Source organism: Aulostomus chinensis, chromosome 23 (genome assembly GCF_037954235.1).
Source record: "Aulostomus chinensis isolate RoL2024-O1b breed Wild chromosome 23, RoL_Achi_v1.0, whole genome shotgun sequence".
NCBI lineage: Eukaryota > Metazoa > Chordata > Actinopteri > Syngnathiformes > Aulostomidae > Aulostomus > Aulostomus chinensis.
In genome coordinates, this window is record NC_141342.1 from 16,304,493 (window position 1) to 16,327,643 (window position 23,151).

The 23,151-nt window shown below is 42.5% G+C and overlaps 3 protein-coding genes across 4 annotated transcripts in view; 1 reads left to right on the forward strand and 2 right to left on the reverse strand.

Annotated features, from left to right (window-relative positions):
• The window catches only part of lhpp (phospholysine phosphohistidine inorganic pyrophosphate phosphatase), a 51,590-nt gene extending 33,324 nt beyond the window's left edge, over nt 1-18,266 (forward strand). The window contains exon 7 of the mRNA XM_086194934.1: nt 17,825-18,266. Within this exon, the coding sequence (XP_086051060.1) occupies nt 17,825-17,852 (28 nt within the window). The 3' untranslated portion in view covers nt 17,853-18,266. The remainder of the gene's footprint in view (nt 1-17,824) is intronic.
• Nucleotides 1,310-16,164, reverse strand: fam53b (family with sequence similarity 53 member B). Of its 2 annotated transcripts, none has more exons than XM_086195527.1 (5): nt 15,972-16,164; nt 9,743-9,968; nt 8,901-8,955; nt 5,834-6,597; nt 1,310-2,346 (listed from the first exon to the last, which is right to left on the reverse strand). In XM_086195527.1, the coding sequence occupies exons 2-5, from the start codon at nt 9,830-9,832 to the stop codon at nt 1,987-1,989; spliced, it is 1,269 nt and encodes a 422-aa protein (XP_086051653.1). In that variant the 5' UTR covers nt 9,833-9,968; nt 15,972-16,164; the 3' UTR covers nt 1,310-1,986. The 2 variants fall into 2 exon arrangements, with proteins under 2 accessions (XP_086051653.1, XP_086051654.1); XM_086195528.1 differs by lacking the exon at nt 15,972-16,164 and adding an exon at nt 12,673-12,826.
• A 6-nt stretch (nt 18,267-18,272) lies between the features above and the next one.
• hpdl (4-hydroxyphenylpyruvate dioxygenase-like) lies at nt 18,273-22,832 on the reverse strand. The gene is made up of 5 exons (XM_086194929.1): nt 22,114-22,832; nt 21,711-21,877; nt 21,477-21,628; nt 20,401-20,528; nt 18,273-20,026 (listed from the first exon to the last, which is right to left on the reverse strand). The coding sequence occupies exons 1-5, from the start codon at nt 22,806-22,808 to the stop codon at nt 19,825-19,827; spliced, it is 1,344 nt and encodes a 447-aa protein (XP_086051055.1). The 5' UTR covers nt 22,809-22,832; the 3' UTR covers nt 18,273-19,824.
• Between the last annotated feature and the right edge of the window lie 319 nt (nt 22,833-23,151).

Sequence of the window (23,151 nt, forward strand, 5' to 3'; positions counted from 1 at the left end):
ACTTGTCCTATTAGTGATGATTATTACGGAATGCGTGCAGTATTTGCACGTGTACTAACATTACAGCTGAAGTAAGTTACAGTGTTGGATACTTTTCAGGCTAGTGCATCACAGTTTACAGCGTTTTACTACTTTGTGGTTTGATTACATAAAAACTAACAGCCTCATTTTTCCAAAACTCAGTTGAGGGGGTGTAGCATGGTTCAGAGACCAACCTGTTCATTTTAGGGCGGAAAAAAATAACCTGCATTATATTTACATTGGCCATGGCGGAAAAGTGTCCGACAGAGCACCTCTCTGGTTTGTGCCCCCACCGATGAAGTTGTTTTTGGTGGCGCTCGTCTGTCAGTTAGCAGGATTACGTAAAAAAAACTAGAAGGCCGGCGTTCAGCAGGCTGTCCACTTTGATGAATTTAAGATCCATCTCACATTTGGTCACAGACAAGAACTGAGGATTTCTGTTCAACTTTGTTTGTGTGGCGACCTGGATGTCCCTCGATGACATCAAACTATAGCGCTTCCAGTTCAGTTGGTTAAACTCAGTGCACTCAAACTGGAGGAGATATTCTGTCTTCAGCTCACATCACGTTGTTTGTTAGTTACTGAGTGTATAGTTGGATTAAGAATATATAGATTAAACCACACAATGTGCTGTAGAGTTTGTAAACTGTTTTTTGTTGGCCAGTTTTGCTTTTTATTGTTGTTAATGGTGTTGATAACTCAATGTTGTTAGCCGTCCGTCACCGTTAGCTTCATGCTAGATATATGTAGCTGGCTCTTTCTGCAAGATAGGAAAATGTCTTCGTGGTTCAAGAAGTACTTAATCGACAAGCACGATGTTGACTGTCTCTTCCTAGTAAAGTTACATCCACGATGCTAGACTTTGTAACAACACATCCATCCATCATCATCTTTCCGCTTATTCCTACACATTAAGGGTCGCGGGGGGGCTGGAGCCTATCCCAGCATCTACGGGCGAGAGGCGGGGTTCACCCTGGACAGGTCGCCAGTCCATCGCAGGGCCAACATACAGAGACGAACAACCATTCACACTCACATTCATACCTACGGTCAATTTAGAGTATCAATCAGCCTCGTCCCCAAATTGCATGTCTTTGGACGGTGGGAGGAAGCCGGAGTACCCGGAGAGAACCCACGCAGACACGGGGAGAACATGGAGACTCCACACAGAAAGATCCCGTGCCCGAGCCGGGACTCGAACCCGGAACCTTCTTGCTGTGAGGCCACAGTAATGACCACTGCGCCACCGTGCAGCTTTGTAACAACACAAATAATTCATTTCCAAACGACACATTTAAAACAGTGTTTATTTGTATAGAAATATGCTCATGTTTTACATAACTTTGTAGTTACAAATCATTTAATGCTATTAGCATCATAAAGTTTCACTCAAACAAACAGGAGCATAGATCTCAGAGATAAGCCGGATGTTACGGTGTGAAATGTTAAGCTCTTTGACGTAAAAGGTTGGGTCAAACTAAAGGTAGGTCTCCAAGTAGTCACCACTTCTGTCCTTCGTGTACCCGTGTACTGCTGAAGAACGTCAGACGCATCCTAGTACAGAGAATTTGTACAAACCTGCTGTGAATTCTCTCCCCGTGGAGTACAACGAAGGTAATCAGGGTTACAAAGAAATGTTAAAGACCCCAGTCTCTGAGCCAACATTAGTATTTCATTTATAGAAGCATCAGTTCTCTTATGCCCACCTGAATCCCTCCTCTCGAATTCCACCTTCTCCCAAGACTTCCCCAACATACCACGTATTGGGGAACAGCCGACAACACAAAGTCCCAAAAAAAATGATCGTATAAGCTCCTATTTAAGCTCTCTTTGAGAAAACAGCCGAGTACTGGATTGCTCTCAACTTGCTTTGTCCTTAAGACTATCAGTACTGTTTACTGCACAACCTGCTGATAAAGTCGGAGTCCCCGAAATCAGCTTCCTCCGAGAGAAAGACAGTCCAGCTCAGTTCCTCTCGATTTGCTCAATGTCGAGCTCGCCTCCGAGCTGATACACGTCCTTCCTTGTGCCACACAGTCCCGCCCACAGAGGTGTGTTGTCCTTCCCATTGGTTGTCCCAGGTGTCACCTCGCCACCATCTGTGGAGTTCCAGTCTGCCTCCTCGATGGTGGGGTCTGACAGCACATTCCTGCTCTCATCCTCTTTGGTCCGAGGTTGATCAGCGTCCAAACTGTGTTCATTTGCCGACGAGTCGTCAGCGTTGTGCTGAGCGTTGCTCCTGAGAGTGGCGAGGGTCTGGCTTGACTCGTACCTGTCTTCACCTGTGATTCCGGGACAGCTAAGGCTGTGGAAATTGCGAAGTTTCTGTGGAAGAACAGAAAGGTTTTGGTTTTTTTTAAGAAGCAGAAACGTTATGTTTTCATGATACAAAGCCTACTTGAGCATATATGTCCAATCTTTTGTCTGGAAGGGGCCCAGATTCTCCACGGTGAGATCATAGTTTGGTGAGGAAGTCAAAAAATATTTCCCTGGACGATGACCCATGTCCCAGCTAGGACACAAGCCATCTCAGGAAAACAGTCTCTCCACTGTGCTCATACAGTCCGTGGGTGAGTCTGAGGTCAGAGCAGTGCACTGGGCAACAGCCACTATAATATAAAAATATAACATGAGTATAGATTCGGCCTGTGTAAGGTAGTGGAGCAACTGGTAGCTGGAGCACTGAGGCCATGCAGGAACCCGGGCAGCAAGTGTCCAGATACTCAGAGGGCAGACATCACTCAAGACACACTCCACTGTGCTGGCCTTTCACCACCGCTGCACAATGAACACACAGATTTCGGGAAACCTTGAGACGGCCTGAGGCGAATCCACATGTGCCAACGCAGCTGGAGGCAAGTCGTCCCGACAGCTGCACACACTGGAGTGGGAAGCTTTATGACACTGGCTTATCCGATCTGTGCAGGCTAATGTGGAGAAGACAGAACAGCTGCCTCATGCCTGACCACTACGGTGCGAGACCAGAGGGACACGGGGGATAACAGGACCCCTGTGAAACCTCCTGTCACTTGTGTGTATATGTGTGTGTGTGCGTGTGCGTATGCTTATGTAATGATCAACACAGATGGGACTGTTGGGGGATACAGCAGCTCATAGCCAAATTTATGAACCACGGCTCCAACTCCATCCATCCAGATCCATTCAAGACTAGAGGACACAAAGGAATACATTTGGTGTAGTGACGGGTGAAGTCATCTCTGACTCCACACCGTCTTTGACTTGCTTATTTAAATCACTTAAACGCCCTAAGATCACATTCTTCATGATTTAGAAAAGCAAATCACATAAGAGAGGGTGACACCTGCTACACCTGATTGTTGCGCTGGTATTCAGTTGTACTTCAGCTGCAACTGTCAATCTATTCAATACAAATTTGGTACATTTTACATTAAGTAGCATAGCATGATGCAACATTGCAAATTGGTTGCTCCATATTTAAAGGATGGGATATTGCTTAATTGCAGTATTTCCTATATTGCTTAAAGGATTCAGGTTATTTTAGGAAATCAGAGGAACTTCAATACTTCACTATAATCTTCAAGCTACTTGTTGTTTTGTTTTTTTTCCTAAATTGCTTGAAGACACAAACCATTTAGCTCCACTATGATCACAATTCAAGTCCCAATCAGGATTTATCTCCGATTACCCGCCCATGATCTTCTAGTACAGAGCTGTGGGTTTCTTGAGCCATGAATAAGGTTGGAGGGGAGAAGAACAGGGTGAAATGTTCTGATCCGCTCCAACGGCAGTGAGGCAGGCGTCAGAATCAGGCAGCAGTGGATCAAACAAGACCCTGCTGTTTTACTTGGCTCCTGTCTAGCAGATGCATTTGTCAGCAGCAGCAGCAGCAGCAGCAGCAGCAGGCCACTGTCACATTGCTGCCTTCTTCTTGGCACCTCTGACTTCAGACCATGAGACCAAACTGATAAGGCCGGGAGTCGTCTGGGCTACAGCTGAACACAACTAGGAGCAGATGGGGTGAGAGGGTTCAAATAATTTGAGTCCTTACAAAACTTTCTTCTTCATATTAAGGCCACGAGGGAGTGTCCACTCTGCCTGATACACCCCCCCCACCACCACCCCACACTCGTCTTGTCATCCATACTGACCTTGACTCCCCGTCAATAAAAGCTGATCGATAGCTCATGAGGCCTGGTTGTGGCAGTGATCCACCCACTGAGCTGAATTTACAGAAATCAATATCTCCTTACCCGACGTGCTTCTCCCCAGCGCGTCTGATCCATAACCTCTGCCACAGCTGCTCCACTTCCTGACATTCAGCGAGCTGCAGTGAGCCACACAGATGGTAGCAGTTTCTAGCCGCGGTAAACTACACCGCTCTGCCGTGTGCGTGTGTGTGATTGTGGATGTTCGGGCGCTTTACTCAGCAATGTGAGCAATCTTTAAGGTGACTTTGAATAGTGGTAGGGTGAAATGCGAATTTGTGAAAAAGCCCTTTAGCGGAACATAAAATGTCTTTTTTTTTTTTTTTAATTTTCAAACGCTGGAGGGCTGTGCGCTACTGTAACTTTATACAGCGGATTAAATCGACTTTCCAGGATAGTACGATTTTTCTTTGTGCTGCCGATGACTTTCATAGACACTTTTTTTGGAGGGGAATTCCTGTTTATCTTTTAAATTGTGAAACAAAAAAACCTTAAGAGACTTAAATCTGGATGTCAGTTTTAAAAATATTTTACTTACAATCGAATGGAAAAAATAAAAACTGGAACTGTTGCACATATTTGCTGTTAGTTGCATAACTGAGGTTACGAGGATCTTTTGGCAGACTTGCACCATGACCAGAGTCACTTGAGAGACATTTGAGAGGAAAAAAAAAAATCTTACAAAACAAAGCTAATGATTCAATTTGAGCACTAAGAGTTTCTCCTTGTTACAAAAAGCTTCTGCCTGAGCTAACAACCAATATCACAACAATCCCTTCATAACAAGACAAGAGAACACAATGACCCGACAGCAGGAAAGATCCAACGCTAACAATCTCGGCTCCCTGACGTTTTTGCTGTAAAAATATTTTTGGTGGCCGCGCCCTCGGCTCTTTTCTACACGCTGACCTCTTTCGTCGTGTTTTTGGAGCGTGTGTGGCGTCTGCTTGTTGTGTCACAGCGGCGATGTTGTTAAGACAAAGTTAAACTCTGAATGACTCTCACGGAGGGGCCAAGTCCAGGCTTGTGTTTATGACCCAGAAGGTGTACGTGTGAAACTCTGTGGGTCAAAGAGACAAATGTGTGTCGTGATTTGATAAAAGAAGTTGGCTGAGATCAAGCCAGTGGTTTCATTCGATTATTTCTCCTATAAACTGATCCTCTGACGGACCTCTTAATTGCTATTTGATTCACTTTTTCTGCAAGTGCAAATACACACCAGCATCGTGGAATGTGACCCCAAACAGGCCTGCATGAATGGAACACGGCCTTCACTTGAAGACGATGCCTGCAGAAACACTTTGAGGTGTGCTGAGGGAGAACAGACACAATGGAGGTGTTTGTCCTTTCAACATGAAAGGGGACAAAACCAACTACAAAGAGTAACTAGCAAGTGTAAAGGAGACTGATTCATCGAGCAGGGCTTGAAGCTGGCACGACCGTTCCCCAGAGGTCTTATCTCACTTCTGGACAGAATTCCTTTTTGGACCAAATACTGGGCCGATGATGTCTTTAGCGATGAATGACACATAAAATGCAAGTGTAATATGGTCCTGTAAATCATAGGAGGAGCTGGGAATGTGTAATCGGTGTGCTGTTCTGATTGATCCGTTTTGAATACTAACCTGGGTCATCTTGGCCAGATCCAAAGAAGGCCTCTGTTTGTGTGTGTCAGCTGGTCTCCTGCGCTTCACGCCAATCTTCTTGTCGTTGAGGACGCAAGGTTGTGAGTGGCTACGAGCGAGACCGCCCTGTCCTCCCCGACGCTCCAGCTCTGGAGTGGAGTCTGGAGAACTGGGTGGTGAGGGTCCGTGAGGCTCAGGGACACAGATCTGTTCGTGAGAGAGGTAGAGGGGCTGTGCTGAGGGTTTGGAGGACAGTGGCATGGAGGAGGAGGGTGTCATGCCTGTGAAGGCGGAGGGGAAGGGGGGCCGCTGAGTGAAGCAGGGCAACTCCAGGGTGTTGGATCGGGTGGGCAGGCTGAAGCTGGAGCTGCGCTGCATGGCTGGGAAGCCGAGCTGAACGCCTCCGGCACCGCTACGATGGACGCTTCCTCCGCTGTGGCACCTCCTCTTCTCCACTGTCATCCACACTCGGGAGCCCTGAGGGCGCCATGTAGAACGACAACCACCGAGGTCGTCTGAGCAAGACAGGGACCTGCACTGCCTCTTGCTGGGGGGGGCTGTGGAGTGCGAGGAAGCAGCCTCGGTCAGGCTGAGATCCTGCAACAAGCTGGTGATGGTACTAGAGGTGGAACCAACATCCCAACCCCAGTGAGCCGAAGTGTTGTGCACCTCAGGCAGGACGTCCCAGAGACTCTCCAGGCTGGTCCCCACCGGCCTCTGCTGTATGGCACAGCTGTGTCGCACCTCACACCACCGGCTTGTATCTGCAAACACAACCACCAGATTCACATTCATTCGAAAATGAGATTACAGGTGTTGAAACTACACACAGAATAATTAGTGTGTCTTCGGTCATGAGATGTCACATATCCCCAGTGGTTTACAGTCACACTCCACATTTTTGAGTGAAGGTTTCAAAATCTATGAATGAACTTCACCTGCTTCCCTGAGGGGACGTCTGGATAGGACCTGTCTGTCATAGCAGCAGCCGCTGTTCAGGATCAATAATTCATAATTATTTCTCTAGTTCTTTTATGTGTTTTGAGCTCTTGCAGTGTATTTTTAAGGGTTGACCGCAGCTCCCACACTAGAGCCCAGCACACTGTTCTTCTCATTCACAGTAACATGATCATTTCTGCTTGAGGGCTGCTTTTAACACCATGGTGTCACTTTTTTCACTATAAATTAAAAAATAAAACGAGAGAAACAAGGCAGTCTTTGAATGCACGTTGTCTGCAAGTTTTTTTTGTGAAGGACATATTGGACAACTTGGTTTGCAAATCCTTTTTTTTTTTTTTTAAACCAAGGCTTATTCATTCGTTTAAAAATATATTTTTCTAGAGATCACCCAGATCTGCTTTAGAAGATCAGACCACAGTATGATAATAATTTGAGACATGAACCTCTGATTGCCCTACATTCCCTCTAAACCAGAGTCACTTCCAAGTAAAAATAAGGAAAAACACACACACACACACACACACAAACTTTCAAAAGCTCTGCAATCAAGAGAGGTTAAGTTTGGCAACCTCAGCATGGGCAACATCCGTGACACTGCCTTCAGTCTGGGTCAGAGCTGCAGCCCCGGCATGGATATTGACACAACTCACTGCTTTGTGTAATTGGCTCTAAAAATAATCTGTCCTCCAGGCAGTCACACTGCATATGTACAGGTGATTGGGGAAGGAAAAGAAGAGCTCTGTGTCCACCTCGACAATAAGCTCACGACCTTCCTGTTTGATTGAGATCTACTTGGAGGGAACTGTAAAAGGACTCATCTCCCTGTCTGACACCCTCAGCTGCAGCAGCACTGTCCTGACAGGCTCATCCTCAACCACAAGCTGCCTCTGTAGAAACACTGAGCAGGTCGGCCAACTGAACTGGTCAATCAACTCTGAGTCACTTACTGAAAGATTAGGCCTCTGCCTACTCCTGGTATGCAAAAGAAGTATTCTTCTTAGGATAAAAATCAAAAATATATCATCGGCAGTACAGCAGCAGGACACAGAACAAAGGGCCGCGTGCACAACACCTTGAAGTTCTCTGCTGTACACACATGAAGCAAAAGATGGAACATTATTTTCTGACAAGTACTTAAGGTTGTTTATCCTACTGTGGTAAATTGAAAATATGGGTCTTTTTAACCATGTTTTCATCTCGGTGACAACATGTCCACAGCTTGTAAGCAGCCTGCCAGAGTGCCAGCTGATAGTAAGTTGCCAACCAACTGTAATTACTGGCCATTCATCTTGGCGAGAGATGCAGCGGAGTCTTCCTCCTCGCTGCTGCTGCTCTGCTAATAATCTTCTGATAATATCGTAATATAGCGAATCCCTCTAAATCTTTTCTGGAAATAAAGCTCTGACACTTCCTGCAGGCCACGAGCTTCTGAGCGGGCAAGGTTCATATACCTTTTTACCATCACGCTTCCATTACTTTAATAAAGGATGCCATGTCATTGTCAATATTTGTGCTCTGTTAAGAAAAAATAAACATCAAAATCCAAATCTACCAGCCTATATTTGACTACAATGAACGACAAGGTTTGATACAACATAAACACGAGGGCCTATTAAAGTAAATCAATGTTTAAAAGTAGGCAAGTGTAATAAAATTTCAAGGACCTTTCTAAACTTTCTGGCTTAGTTACTTTTCAAAAACCTATCCAGGCATGGAAACTGCTATTTTAAAATTCCATGACGATATGAAACCAAGAACAATCCCAGGTCATATGACTAAATGACCCAAAAAGTAGAACTATGGAGAACGAGGAAATTACAGAACATACACTGAGTTGATAGAAATGTTAAGGGATAAAGCTAATTAGAATCAGCAGTTTTATTGAGCAAATTTGGGTTGGTGTTGCAAATTAGCAACAGGACCACCGTTAAATGAATTTTGCATGGAGGTTTCTTTTTTTGTTATGCATCTAAAACAGATTCTCCTGATCAAATTTCCAGGAACTGTACTCTTACCTAACTGCTTTTTTGGGGGGCATTTACACAGGAGATTTCCTTGACCAACTCTTAACATGTGTGTGTTTACGGGAAAAATGGCAGATTCTTACCCATGAGTCCGCAAGAGAAAAGGGCAGTCCCCTGGCTCATGGTCTGTGCCTGGAACTGTGGAAGTGCATGAAAGACTCACGTCAACTCACCAGGAACAGGTTTACAGGAGGTTCTAACATGAACACGTTAATAAATCAACAAATCAAAGTCACGCCAAAACCTAGTGGAAAGTCAGATGTTTATATGTGTAACCGGGCCCCGAGAGTGTAGCACATAACTTTGAGATGGAGAATAGATGCAACCCATCAACACAGAAAAAGAGAAAGAGGGAGAGAGAGAGGAAGATGACTTCATTTCACGTGGCTGAGAGGGCAAACTCAGTCCACATTAGAGGGGGAATTTTCTCACCCCAGGCTCACAGAAGGAATATTTCTACTGCATGGATGCTGATTATAAAATGAGTCAAGCGAGTGGAACTCAAAATACTCCATTGTCCTTTTGAGTGAAGATTCAAAACCCAATGACAGACACCCTGGTGATAATAGTTGGCGCAGACAATGATGCAATTATCAGTAATTGCAACAAAAACATCCCCTGTTCCTAGTTTTAAATAATCAAATAGCTGTTCTTATTTTTTGACATCCCATCCTGAGATTCTGAAAGGCAACACTTCATTTTCCAACTCAAATTGGACTCAGGAAGTTAGGTGTCAAATTTAAGCTCTGCCTAAGTTTTAAAAACAGGAAAATCCAATGTAAAGCCACAAAACTGCCAGGACCAATATCCTGATTTAGAACAGCAGCTTGTCGTCTTCTCTCGACAAGCCAAGCTGAGGCCTGTTGCAAAACTACATGTAAGCTATTCATGTAATAGAAAAAAAGAGTAGAAAATAACCTCTTACCAAGCCCAAATCTGTACTTTTGGATGTTACATCGTCGGCACCCTTCTTTTCCAGTGTTTTCTTGTAAATGATCACCATGGCAACACACATCCTTGTCCCAAGCCATTCCAGTGGGGGTAGGTAAAGCTGGCCATCTTGAGGGTCACACAGTGTGCAGGCCGGTTTTCTCTTAAGCTACAGCTGCCCTCAACTCCTCCAGGAATGCGCTTCACTCCTCGGACCAATCCTGCACAGACACAAAAAGATGAGCACAGGATTAGACTTCAGTACATTTCTGACATTCTGTCTACCGCATAAAGCCGAAAAACAATCCAGCAGGAGTGAGAGGATCCCTTGGGTGATGCTTCTAAAACATACATGCGTCAATGGAGAACAAGTCCAAAAAAGGCATACTCCGAGTATCAGATACTCACTATCTGTTGACGTGAAAGGTCACTTTGAGAATGGCAGCTGGATTCAAATCTGTTACTATGCATTCCATCCAGTGGAGACCAACATCTTCACACTCGCTATCGGCTGTCAGGTTGTGCTTGGGCGCAGCAGTGATTTGAGCTAAATGCTGCAGTTTGCTATGCTAACATATTGACAATATCTTCAGTATCTTCATGTGTTATGTTAGCATGTTAGCTAAGATTAGTTTCTCGCCTCTATCAAGGAGGTAAAGTGTTCTGTATTCATGATGTCTTAACGTGCTATGTTAGCATGCTAACTTAAAAAAAAAAAAGCAGCACACTTGTAGCCACAATGCAGAGAAACTAATTTCTTCCGTTCTAAATGTTTCAGGATAGCATGGCAGTTTTCATCAGTGTATTCCTTTCCCTGTTGTTAGCATGCTAACAGAGGTTACTTCAGTCAAGGATGTAATGTTTTCATTGGTGCTTATTTGTCTGTTAGCAGGATTTGCAAAAACTTCCTGCCCCAATTTTCATTAAACTTGGTGAGGATGTGCAGCATGAGGATGAGAGGAATCCAATACGTTTGGGAGCAGATTGTTAGACACTTAAGATGACATTTTCTTCATCTTCTTCTTAAATTTCCTTTGGCAGAGATGCAGTATACATGCTACTCTTGACGTTAGTATTCCTTGTTGTAGTTTAGAATGATGAGAATTTAACTAATTGGCTAATATTTGGTCAAAAGTGTCACACATTCGGCTCAGCAAAACGGGTATTAAGCAAATTATTGGCAAAGCAACAAGTATTTGGAGCATAAACTAAAAAAATATTTAACCGTTGCAGAGAAGTGGTTTATGCTGCAGGAAGATTATTTGCTGACCGCCATCAATTCTGACACCGTATCTGATTATGTTAACTTTACCAGGCTGATTTTCATAAAACGTTTTCATAGATATATGGATATATATTTCAGGCATACTTTAGGAAATATTTCCAGTCACATATAATGATTTCAGCTGAAGATTTTCATATAATAGAGGGGTTGACCACAGCACTTGGCGGGTTATACTCTGCCACCACATGAGCAACCTATTCAATATCTCCTGGATGGAAAGTGGAAATTCATGAGAGGTCAATAGTTTGACAAGCCCCTTTAATTCTCGAGAGAGCAAGCAAGCCTTTCCTGCAAACAGAGTCACAGGGTAACCTCCCGTATTGCCAAATTGCAGACTACAATTTGACATTGCAGCGTTCTCACTTCCACGTACTCTACACTGTGTCACCAAAAGTGAAACTCAATGCCTTGTTTTGTTGTTGCCTGTCTGTGTGCGGGATTATCAGTCATTTGAGAGTTTCCTCCAAGTGTTCCACACTGGAGCGCACAGAGAGGAATATAGCAAAGTCAAAGTTGTGTAATTGAATCCTCAGGGACCGGCTGGGAATAGCTGACCTTGCGGTTATCAAAACAACCCTCTTCACATTAATGCTGCACCACGATTGCAGTAAAACAGATGATACAGCCACACACATTTCTTAATTGTCACAGTGGACTTAAAGCCAGGCTACATCAGGTAAGGGTCTATTCTCAGTGTGTGTGTGTGTGTGTGTGTGCGCGTGTGTGTGCGTGTGCGTGTGCGTGTGTGAGGGGGGTGTATTATGAGTGTAATGGACACAAGGTGGTCGTGTAATGCCTGCAAGGTCACACTGTGTCTGTTTGAATGACAGAACAACTGCAGGCAGACAAAAAACAAATGGAAACAGAAAGAGACGTGTACATGAAACAAAAGAGCACTTTATGCAGAAGATGAGACACCGTGGGAAACAAAAGGGATGACATCACAAGTTGCTGATGGTGTGTGACTGTGTCGGGGGGGGGGGGGGGCAGTATCACAAGACCCTGAGGGAGTTGACACACTGGAGGTGGTGTTTACATTCAGCATATGATTTCCATTACTGACATTTATCACATCAGGGAAACAACTTACAGTGTGCCTGACTATTATCCACACTGATCTTTGCTCCTGAGCAAAATACGTAGGGACAGACCAAAACACAGGAAAAAGCTGTTTATAGATCAGCCTTAATGGCTCTGTGACGGATGCAGATTACATTGAGTTCAACAAATGATTAAAGACACAAAAATCACAATTTTTAAGACATAAGCAGCAAAAGAACCATTATGGATGTTTTCCTTGCCTTGAAACCCAAAAGATACTCAGAACTCTAAATTGTAAACAACATCGATTCCTTCTAGTTAGAGAGAATCCCATCAATTTATCATCTTTCTTGTGATCAAGCATTACATTTTATCCCATAAATCCCAGCTTGTGGCTCTAAATGAGGTTTATATCATAATTATAAACATTCCTCGTCATTATAAAGCACTGCAGGCTGTTAAACTTCTGACAGACTGAATAGAAAACATATTGGGAAGTACTGGCAGAAACTTTTCTTGACAAACCCGTGAAGCAAACAGGAACCATACCAATGAAGGCATTATTTCCAAAGCTCAAAGGAACCACCCAATGCACTCACCTCTCGCTGCATGCACTGATGTGTCCAAATATGCAGATGCAGCAATAAGTCTATTTAAAAAGTTCCATCCAAAAGCGATACCACTCCTATTTTGACGTCAAACCCATTTCACCTTCATAACGCTGCTGCCATTATCAGGAATCAGAGGGAGTCTCAGCGCGTCTGCAGCTAGATAGCTCTTTATCTGAGTTGGGGCAGGAACCACCGTGACAACCGAGAGGTCTAATCTCTTGGGGGGGGGGGGGGGGGGTAGAACCATGCAGGACGTTCCCTCAGAAGTGGCTATGCATCACATGCAAACAGGCTGCTGACTGACTGCAACAAACTCTTTGACATCGCTTCTTTGGTGTGCTATAAAAGTACGCGCTGTTGCACGGCTGGACTGAATGAGCGCTTGATAGGACAAGAGAGGAAACCACAGGGTGTGCTCGTGCTCATCTCTCTAAATGACACAGCTACATTTTCTGTGCAGAATCAGGAAGAGGAGGGGGTCAATAACACAAAAACAAACCCACAAAAAAAAAAAGTATCTCATCTTTGCCACTACATCAGGCATCGAAACTGTGGCCTCTTTAAAGCTCTTTCTCAATTAGAGCAGCTTTTCCATACATTTCTCAGACTGTAATCCCATGGGTTAGGCCAACATTACATAAGGATTTGGCAGCTTTGTGTCTGACTGACAATTAGAGCTAATACTAATCCATTTTGTAGCACTAAGACAGCTGGTGCAAAACAAAACTGGCTGATATCAATACTGCACCTACTATCTAGAGGCTAAAATGATTTGTTGTCCACTGACAACTCTACTTTCTATCATATTAGGTTGATTTTGTTTTCTATCAAAGCTTTTATCAATGTGAACTGGTAGAGGGGGAAAAAAAAAAACATTATTTCAAAGGCTTGAATTTTAAGCTGACTCCTGCAGTCATAGCAGTCACAACAATCCCAGGATTGCGGCTGTCTCCGTAATCCGAGCATCTGCTGAGCACCTGAGACCGACTGACTCGAACCCTAACTGAGGGATTTGTGCTCGCTCTTCATCGCTTATGATGAGGATTTTTTTTTAAACTGTCCAATTCCACAAAAAGATTCTCTGAGGGAAAAAAATGCATGTTTATAAAAGGATCTATGGTGGTGGCCTACTTTTTTTTTAAGCGTTACTTGTGCATGATCCATATTTGTACTCTGGTGTCATAATGGGGTGTGTGTTGAGAGAGCATGTCGTACAGGGCAAGACATACATGTAAGGAACATAAAGAATGGCTAACTGGATGGTAAAATGACAAACCAGTTTCTTCTGCAGCACTGTGCAAAATGTTCACTATGAAATTTTTGTTGTCGTTGTTGTTCAGCCTTTCTCCATTCTTAATTAGCGACCACAAAGGGCAGGTGTCACCGAGTTCTGCCATGGGTGACTGACTAAAAAGAAATTTATGAAGCACAGCCTACAGCTGCCCGCATGTGCACAGAAATTAGGCAATGTCAAACAGGAGGCACACTCTACATTTAAAGCAGGGAGTGAATAGTCAGAAATGAGCATGGCTGGGAGGCCCCGATTGTAGTAATCAGGCTCAGTTGAGGGCCTGGGGTATCGCCAAGGTCTCACAAGCTTGCAGCTGCCCACTTACCATAAACACAAAAGCTCAGCATGGTTATGCAGGGCAGCCAAGGAGGCCTACGTTTTAAAGCAGGCCTGCTGTTTAATTATCTCATACATAATCACTTGCACTGTATACATTTGTCCAGAACAAGAGCTTTGTTGAGCTCTGTAATCGAGGCTTTCAACAAACCTGTCCGAGTCGGAGAGAAATGTTACCCACTTGAATGCTAAATCTAAAAAAGTGTCTTAATTACAAAAGGTTGAGGACACAACATCCTCCTACTTCCCCAGCAGAATAACATTGCATCTTAATAGAGCCAAGTAAGAATAAGTCACTTCCACTGGACTTATCAACTTTCCATCTGAGTTGAGTGGAGGTGAAAGAGTGCACTCTGGAGTTTTACATGCAAGGATTCTAAGGTCCCCCACACTGCAATTACATACATGAAGGAATTTCTTAAAAAAAAAAAAAAAAAAAGTAGGACATCGTTACTGGTGGAAATTACAAGTGAAATTATGAAATTAAGACATAATGTGCCACGTCTGATAGGTAACCCCTTATACTTGAGTTAAACTCTTTCAGATGAGCTTGCCAGCCCTCCAGGTGGATGCCTCTCAGTTTCAAGAGAAAAAAAAAAAAAAAGCCCTGAAAACTGAGCTTGTCTAAGTAACCAGCACAAACAGTCCCTTACACCCCTCTCCAAAATCCCTCATGAAAGGGAAATGAGTTTGGCAAAGAAATTGGTGTGACGGGAGCTCACAGAATGTTACACGCAGGCTACAGAGCAAACAGGATTCTGAACTCAAGAGAAAGGCCACAGGCTGATAAAATATGAAATGTATCTACTGTAAAGGAAAAAAAGACATCCGAATCTTAAGTCTTCTCTCTCGTCTTTTCTTTTCTTTTTTTTGCAAGTTCATATACATTTGCAAGTCGCAGATTAAGTTTGGTGAGCATAATCATGGCCATGGGAGAGTTCAGATTTAAATATCTGCCGTTTATGATCCTGCTTAAATTTCAGAGTTTGTTGGATTGTGTGTGAGCCGGTCCTGTCCTCATACCTGAGGGGAAGGTATAGGGCATTCCACTGTAATGGGACAAAGTGTAACACACAGGACCCAAATGAATATTTCAAATGACACGCCTGAACTGTCCAACTAGCACGAAACACCATCCTTATGAGAATATTTCACAAGCAAATAAATGAAGCTATAAAAAAACCACATATATGTACTATGTATAAATGAATGATAGTGATACATTACAGTTAATGTCAAGTCTCCAAATGTCAGAACAACTTTAAATAAACTTATTGACACTTGTGTTACAAACCTTCCCTACTATATTTCATCTCATTTACCCGTTATTATACTATACAGAGTGGTAATTACAAAGAGAAAGAGCAGATAAACGTCATGTAAGCACTAACCCACACAAGACAAAAGAGACATGGCCAAGGCAGCAGTAGGCACATGAGGAAAAAAGTTGCTAAGCTAACTAAGTAACTGGAGCTAGTTTCCAAAGACAGTTGTTACTTTCTACTCATTTGTTTCTCGACATATTATTCAATTCATTCGTGTCACTTACTTTCAAACTACCAAGGAGCATCACACTTCATGAATTAGCCATTAGCAAGCACATTGAGGATTTATTTACTAATATTTGGCTGTTAAAAAAAAAAAAAAAAGTACAACTCACAGTCATAGCGGTGAGCACCTCGGATGTCCAAAGGTAACCGGGAGGCTGGTTAGCTTCGCCTGACCATGCTGAGTTTTGTTTTTTACAAACCGACAGGCAGGAAGCAGAGAGAACAGTTAAGTTCACCTCCTGCTCCAGCCTGCAAACTACATTTACCCCGCTGCTCTACTACAGTCCACATAGCACGCTAACGAGCCTGTGACAACACAGGCGAGCCGAAGCATTTCTAACAGCGTGTGTGTGTGTGTAAAGGGGGGGGGGGGTTCCGTGACTTATTTCTGAAGCTGTATCTCTCAGTATGACGTATTATAGTTGTAATACCCTTGTCATTATAAGTTATGTTAAAGTTAGTGGAAAGGCATGGTCGTTACAAGAAAAGTATGAATCTTTTTTTTTTTAATGTTTTATGACTTGTTGTAGAAACCGCCACCCCCCCCGCTCCCATAACTAGTGGACTGCTCCGCCCTGCAGTAATGAAAAGTAATCACAGTTTTGAGTTGTGCGTGAACAAGACACTTTCTTAACATAGAGAGGTGTAATGGGATTGTGACAGACACCCCCCCCCCCCAAAAAAAAAAAAAAAACAGGAGATACTTTTTTAACACAAGCATTCATTTATTTATTTATGGATTTATTTTTGTGTGAACTCCTGCGGTGTCATGTAGAGATTTGTAAACTGATTATGATGGAACAAAGGAAAGAAAAAATATGAGATTATATTAAATATTTCATATAATTTGATAAATATAGATATTACACACGGATGAAGTGAATTTTATTCATTTAGTTATGTTTTGGGGTCGTGTGTTTGAACATTATCATGATGATAGCAATTTCCTGTACAGGTTTATATTTGTGTACAAGTACTGGACATTGGTTATTGTGTCCCCTTGATATAGAATAACAGACCACTAAGCCATAAAGTTTTGTGTGTGTGTGTGTGTGGGGGGGGGGGGGGGATATCTACCTAAACTATCTGTTCTTTCGCTTCATTTTGATTCTGATATCCAGGCCTGCAGAGGTTAATGTAAGAGGGAACAAAACATACATTTACTCATTTATTTTTGTTTATGCCCTCTTTTTTATTTTCTTACAACCCTCGATTCTCCGTCAGGTTATTAGCTACCCAGCAACACAACTTTCTCCTGCAAACATCACATTTCAAACCGCTGACAACCCCAGTGAAAATATTAGTGTCCGAGCTCTTAACTGAGGATTGATACAAACCAGTGGTTATTGAGCGGGAGAGCAATAAATGGATTTTATTGTTACATTCCAAAAGTTGTGCTAATAACAAGACCAACAGATGTATATGCTTGTAAAATTCCTGCCGATTGATATACAGTATGCTCATTTATTCTGAGGGGACTGAAGTTAACTCAGCGGGCCTCAGACGGGTGGGGAGCTGAGGCTCACCCCTGGCAGACACCATTGTTAATCAAGGAGTAACATCTGTTGTGTGTCACTAATCTCCCCCAGACTGTCCTCCTCGGTTTTAGACCGTCTGCCTTTTGTGTTAAAGGGCACAGAGGATTTGTCTCCACTACTATAAAAGCTACAATGTGGTTGTTTTTGACCAAAAAAAAAAACTCCACTGGGATAGTCCAGAACGAAGTAAAGAAACACAAAACATAAACGTAGTTTAGATTTCCTAAAAGACGATTCTTGAATGGGTGCACATTGATAACATTTTGAAGTGCAGGTTAATTCAAATGGTGGTATTTTGCATGTCAAAACCATAGGGGGCAGTGTCTGCACATCATGAGGTGGCATCACAAGGCTAGAGCAGAAACTTTTTGAGGAGTAATAACAACAATAATAATACTAATAATGTTTAAATGAATTGTTTTCAGTCATTTCTCTACGACCGTGCTCATGTGACAGAAGCCAGCATATGGTTAATGGTAAAAAGGAAGTGACTCCCAGAACTGAGACCCCATGCAGAATGCTGGATGCCATCTGTGGTTCACACTGGTTTCAGACAGATGGCTGAAGGACTCCTGTTACGGGAGCCGTCCCTCCTCAACTTTAATGAACACTTTATCCTCTCCATGTCCAATAAATCTACAGTTTATAACACAAATCATTGTGTGCATTTGTTATATCCTATTAAAGCTGAACAGTCTGGACAAAGTATTATAACTCTACATATATGTATCTTTATATCTATATCTTCTGTCTATCTATATATAGTATGTTTACTGTAAATTATTTACAATCATGTACAATTACAAGTACTTCTGACGCCTACTTTTGATAACCCTGTGAATGAAACACAAAATAAAAGCCACTTTCTCGTCTCTTCTCTCCTTTTATTTTGTGACGTCGAGCAGCTGAACTCTCACAAATGAGAGGAACGTGTAAAAAAAAAAAAAAAGCAACACTGTACAATTCCGAGCTATGGAACCAACAGTGTAGTCAATAAACGATAGTGGTTTCTATGAATATAAAGGAAAATAAAACAACAAAAAAAAGAAAACAATTGTTTCATTAACATTGTCAAATGCTGCCATAAAGCAGTTCTGCAGCTTCTCTGCAACGATTATGATATAAATCAGACTTGTAGCTTTGGGTAGGCATTTTTTTTTTTAATCGTGTAACTGTATATCATAACATCCCTCATCCTTTTATCCTTTATGTTGTACTTCAAACTGTTATTGAAGCACCGCAGATTAGATAAGAGAATATTGAAAGTACTCCTCTACTACACGTGGCACTCTTGTGTCAGTGAGCACAAATCCTAAACACATATGAACGACTCCCCGAGAGGTTGATACATATAGAATAACACTGACACCATTTGTCAAAACGCAGAAGTACACGCATTTACACAATGTTGAAGCTTGCAGTTCAATTTATTCTCTGATGATGTGCAATGAGACACTGTGACTACGACCAGATCATAAAAAAAAGAGCATATGGCTTTCATGGAAGTCCAATTTAAATTTCATCGCTTCTCATCTATCCCACTAATCCACGCCTATAATGTTTATAGCCGGGGTTAATTAAACTGGCACATCTCTGAGGGTTTGGTGATCCCCCTCTAAGAAGCTTCTAAAGCCACACATGACTAAAACCTCCGGAGATGCAGCTGTTCCTCCGCTATGAACCCACATACCAGTCATTGCAGTAGACGATCGTAAATCTGAATCAGCAAAGTAAATATACATTCACCGCTATCTGAAATGGGATGGTGAACAAAGTAAAACCCAGTAGTGGTAGTTTTCCATCTCAGAAAGCTCTTTAAAAAAAAAAAACCAACAACAATAACAACAAAAGATATTCTTTTTTTTGTACAATAATTGTATTTTTGTTGCAACATTGAAATGACAGCAACATCTGTTTGTGGTATATATATTTTCAATTTGTGCAGCCACGATCAAGATATTAATACAATACTTACTTTTCATATTATCTGACAGCAGTGCGACATGTTGATCAGGATATGTAACATACAAAAGAGGTGGTTCTCAGCCTTGGGGCTGGGACCCCTATTGGGGGGTCACAAATTCTGGGGGTTGTGCCAAATTTTTGTGTGAGCATTTTTTATTGACAAGGACCCATTTCGTCCCCCACTCTACCGCCTGGAACCGTGACATCACATGTACTGGTATATGTTTTTGAGTGTAGGAGTCAAAGCGTGCATTTGAAAACTATAAAAAAAAAAAATGTTTTTAAACCTCCGAGACGATAAGGGTATCATGTTATATTTCTACACATCAAAAGGCCCAGTTACCTCACTGATACAAGAATATGTTTCTTTGCGTCATTCTTTTATTCCTGAAGTTCACATTTCCTGTGATGGTGCAGTTGCTTAAATAACTCTGAAACTCCGTGGCTAATAAAGTGCAGTCTAATGCTGAGCAGTTTTCACAGTTTTTGCAGAATCCTCTTCTTGAGTGTCTGTCCTCGTGTTCTCCATGTACGACTGCACAGACCTCCACAGGGCCCGGATGTTCCCCTCACCGAAGCCCGTCGCCCCTCTTCGTTCAATAAGCTCCAGGAAAAAAGTGTCCTCTGCAAAGATGGGCTTGGTGAATACCTGGAGGAGGTACCTGGAGACAGGTAAGGAGACATGGGTCATCGTTGGGGGTCAGATTCAACCACATCCTGTTTTAGGGTTCCAGCTTTGGAATAGAATAGATTGATTTATTCACACTTTACATAAAAATATACAAGATGCGTGGAACTGCACTTCACTATCAAGCACAGGGACTGCTCTTAAAATAATACACAAAATTTATAATCACTTAATTTAACACAAAAAAGTGATAAGAATTAAGGAACTTGTTCAATTTATTTGAGTTTGGAATATCCTGCAGCAATTATGTTGTTTTATCTGAGGAGGTGCGTTTGTCTGGGACAGGTATATGAAGAGAAAGCACCCGCTACGTTGGATCTTTAGCTGCACGCAACCACTGCCTCTCACCGTTTTTGTCCGCTGGACTCTGTCTGTGAGGGGGGTTCCTGGTGCAGGTCTGTGTCCAGGAGAATGCCATGCCGCGCTAGCATCTGAGGGCTGTGCCCTGCCTCCTCTATCTCCTGCCGTTTGCCCACCTGTCGCAGAACACAGGACGGGTGACTGAAGAGACGATCGTATCTCGTTAGCAGCAGTGGACCAAGTATTTAGATATTTCACTCAAGTAAAAGCAGCAGTTCTACAGAATAAAAACAACCCATGAGAAAGTTTTACTGGTAAAATATACTTTAAGATGGTGAAACCGCTTATAATTGCGTGAAATGGCCCTGACGTTTGACATGACTGGATTAATATCATCACAGCGCCAATGTGGAGGCAGGAAGTTTGTTTTTAGTTGATGGTGTTTTTACACGACCTTTTTAGCCTTTTTGTAGTTTACTTCCCAAAACTTCAACACTTATTTAAAGTCATATTTATACCAACATATTTCCATGACCGTTAAGAGACATTTCTACGGCCAATCATTCTCTAAAAAGTTTTGATTTTTTTGTCAAATTAACAAACATGCATTGATAAAAAAAAAAGAATGACAAGCTGCATAATAATAGTTATAAATTGACTAAAACCTTCTGGGTTTATTTCATTTTCATTCATTTCACTGTCTTTTCATGAGTGTCGTATCTAAAATTGAAAAAAGTCTATTCCTATCTGTCAGTAATTTAACATGTAAGTTTAATGGCGTAAAACAAAATGAAAAAATCCATTCATTTGCAATGAAATGTAGGGAAATACTCAAGTCTGCTGAGTAAAGGTACTCACATTTCATACTGTCCTACATAACTAACCAGATTCAGGGAATAAATTAGTAAAAATGAATTCTACCAAATGGCAAAAGAAAAGTATAAACCACGGCAACTTTACAATCTTGTGAATGAAAAACAAACTTGATAGGACTTTGTGTAACGAACATTTCACTGCCTGCAATATCATTTTTAAATAATATGTCATCCATTAATGGAGTCATTACACGCTGGATGAGTATTTCAGAATCAGAATTCTTTTATTGTCAATGTTCAACGAAGTACCTCGGTGTAGTAGGCAGGGGGAGGGGAGAAGAACTGCACGCCAGCTTCAGCCATCGCTTGTGCTGTCGAGACGATATTCTTAGTGTAGAGGCCGATGTGCTGGATCCCCGGGGCCCTGTGCTGCTCCAGGAAGGTGTCGACCTGGTTCCTGCCTGAAATAAGTTGCACGACCATGCAGGAGTTATAATATCATAAATTTCACTGAAGAATTCAAGCAAAACCGTCAGCTTTGACCTTGTTCTGGTAGAGATTCTGCAATGACAAACTTGCAGTCCGGCTCCTTTTTGTCCTCAAAGGGAAGTGCGATGCCTGTTTTGCTGCATCTCCAGTACTCCATGGCAGTGAGACGTAGTCCAATCCCCTCCTGGTTTATGACAAAACCTTCTTCCAAGTCTTCATCTCTATTCAGAAGTTGGAATGATAAGATTTGATCAACACCAATGTCTTTAGTGATTCCGCTTATCCGACCGATTCTGTATTCCTACTCTATTTTCCAAGCACCAAAAAATAAAAATGTAGATAAAGATATCAATACCTGCTAAAACTACGTAGCACCTTTAAGGACAGATTTGTATCACAGAAGTCAAGATTGAAAATGTATGGAGTAAAAATCTTGTTCATTTTAAAAGTTTCTCACCTCTGGATGAGAAACCTCTGGAAACCAAAGAGCTGCTCATACCACCTCATGACGTCCTGCGTTGTCTTCCTGGGGCAGGCGTAAGTTATGTGATCGAAATGCGTAACTGGACAAGAAACATCCTCCTCATCCTCTACGCTGCAGTCCTTGTCAATGACGTCAAACCCGGGTAAAAAGATGCCCTGGTAATTAGTCCTGTCAATAAGCGTGTGGCACACGTTACCCACGATAGATTTGACCACCGAATAGGTGACCAGGCCGTGCTGATCCTGCACCGTCGTGGGTGGAACCAGGAAACTACAACCCAGATGGCGAAGAGCGCTGAATGACCTTTCCACATCCTGCACCTCGAAACACACGTTACTGGCAGTATCCACCGAGTAATGCGGGCTGACATCGTAAAGACACTTTATTAATAAATCCTGGTTCTGATTTCCCGCCTTCACCTGCGGTGGATCAAGTGCATATTTGTCTGAGGTGGCTGAGATGTCCTCATTCAATGTTCCGTTACGGTTTGGTCTCTCATTCACCACAAAAACCGCTGTTCCTTTTTTGAAAGCCAGCTGTCTGGACCTACCGGTTATCCTGGTGGCAAACAAATCAAACCTGAATTTGGTTACGAGGTCCTTAGCGATTTTCTCCACGTTATAAACGTGGAGCGAAATGTGGTGTAACCGGCTCAAGAGCGCTGCCATGTTTGGGTGTGACGTTTTGGCAGGGGGCGTGTCCAAATGTCAGGGCACTTTTGTCCTGGTGTTTTTCATTGACCTGGCATCGATATTAATTTAAGGAGTTCTATATATGTGTGTCCTAAAGTGATTTAGTGGAGTATATTTACCAGTAACGTACGGAGTCCTGGAGTGAATATAGAAATCAAAAATGTATATTTTGTGGCCAACAGATTTAGCTTTTTCCCTTCAATTTGATTAATTTTTGACCACAAGATATAACTTGATTCCTCCGTTTTATTATTTCCAGGCCACAAGACATACAACCTCCATTTTGTAGTCATGAGATAAATGCACACGATTTGTTATC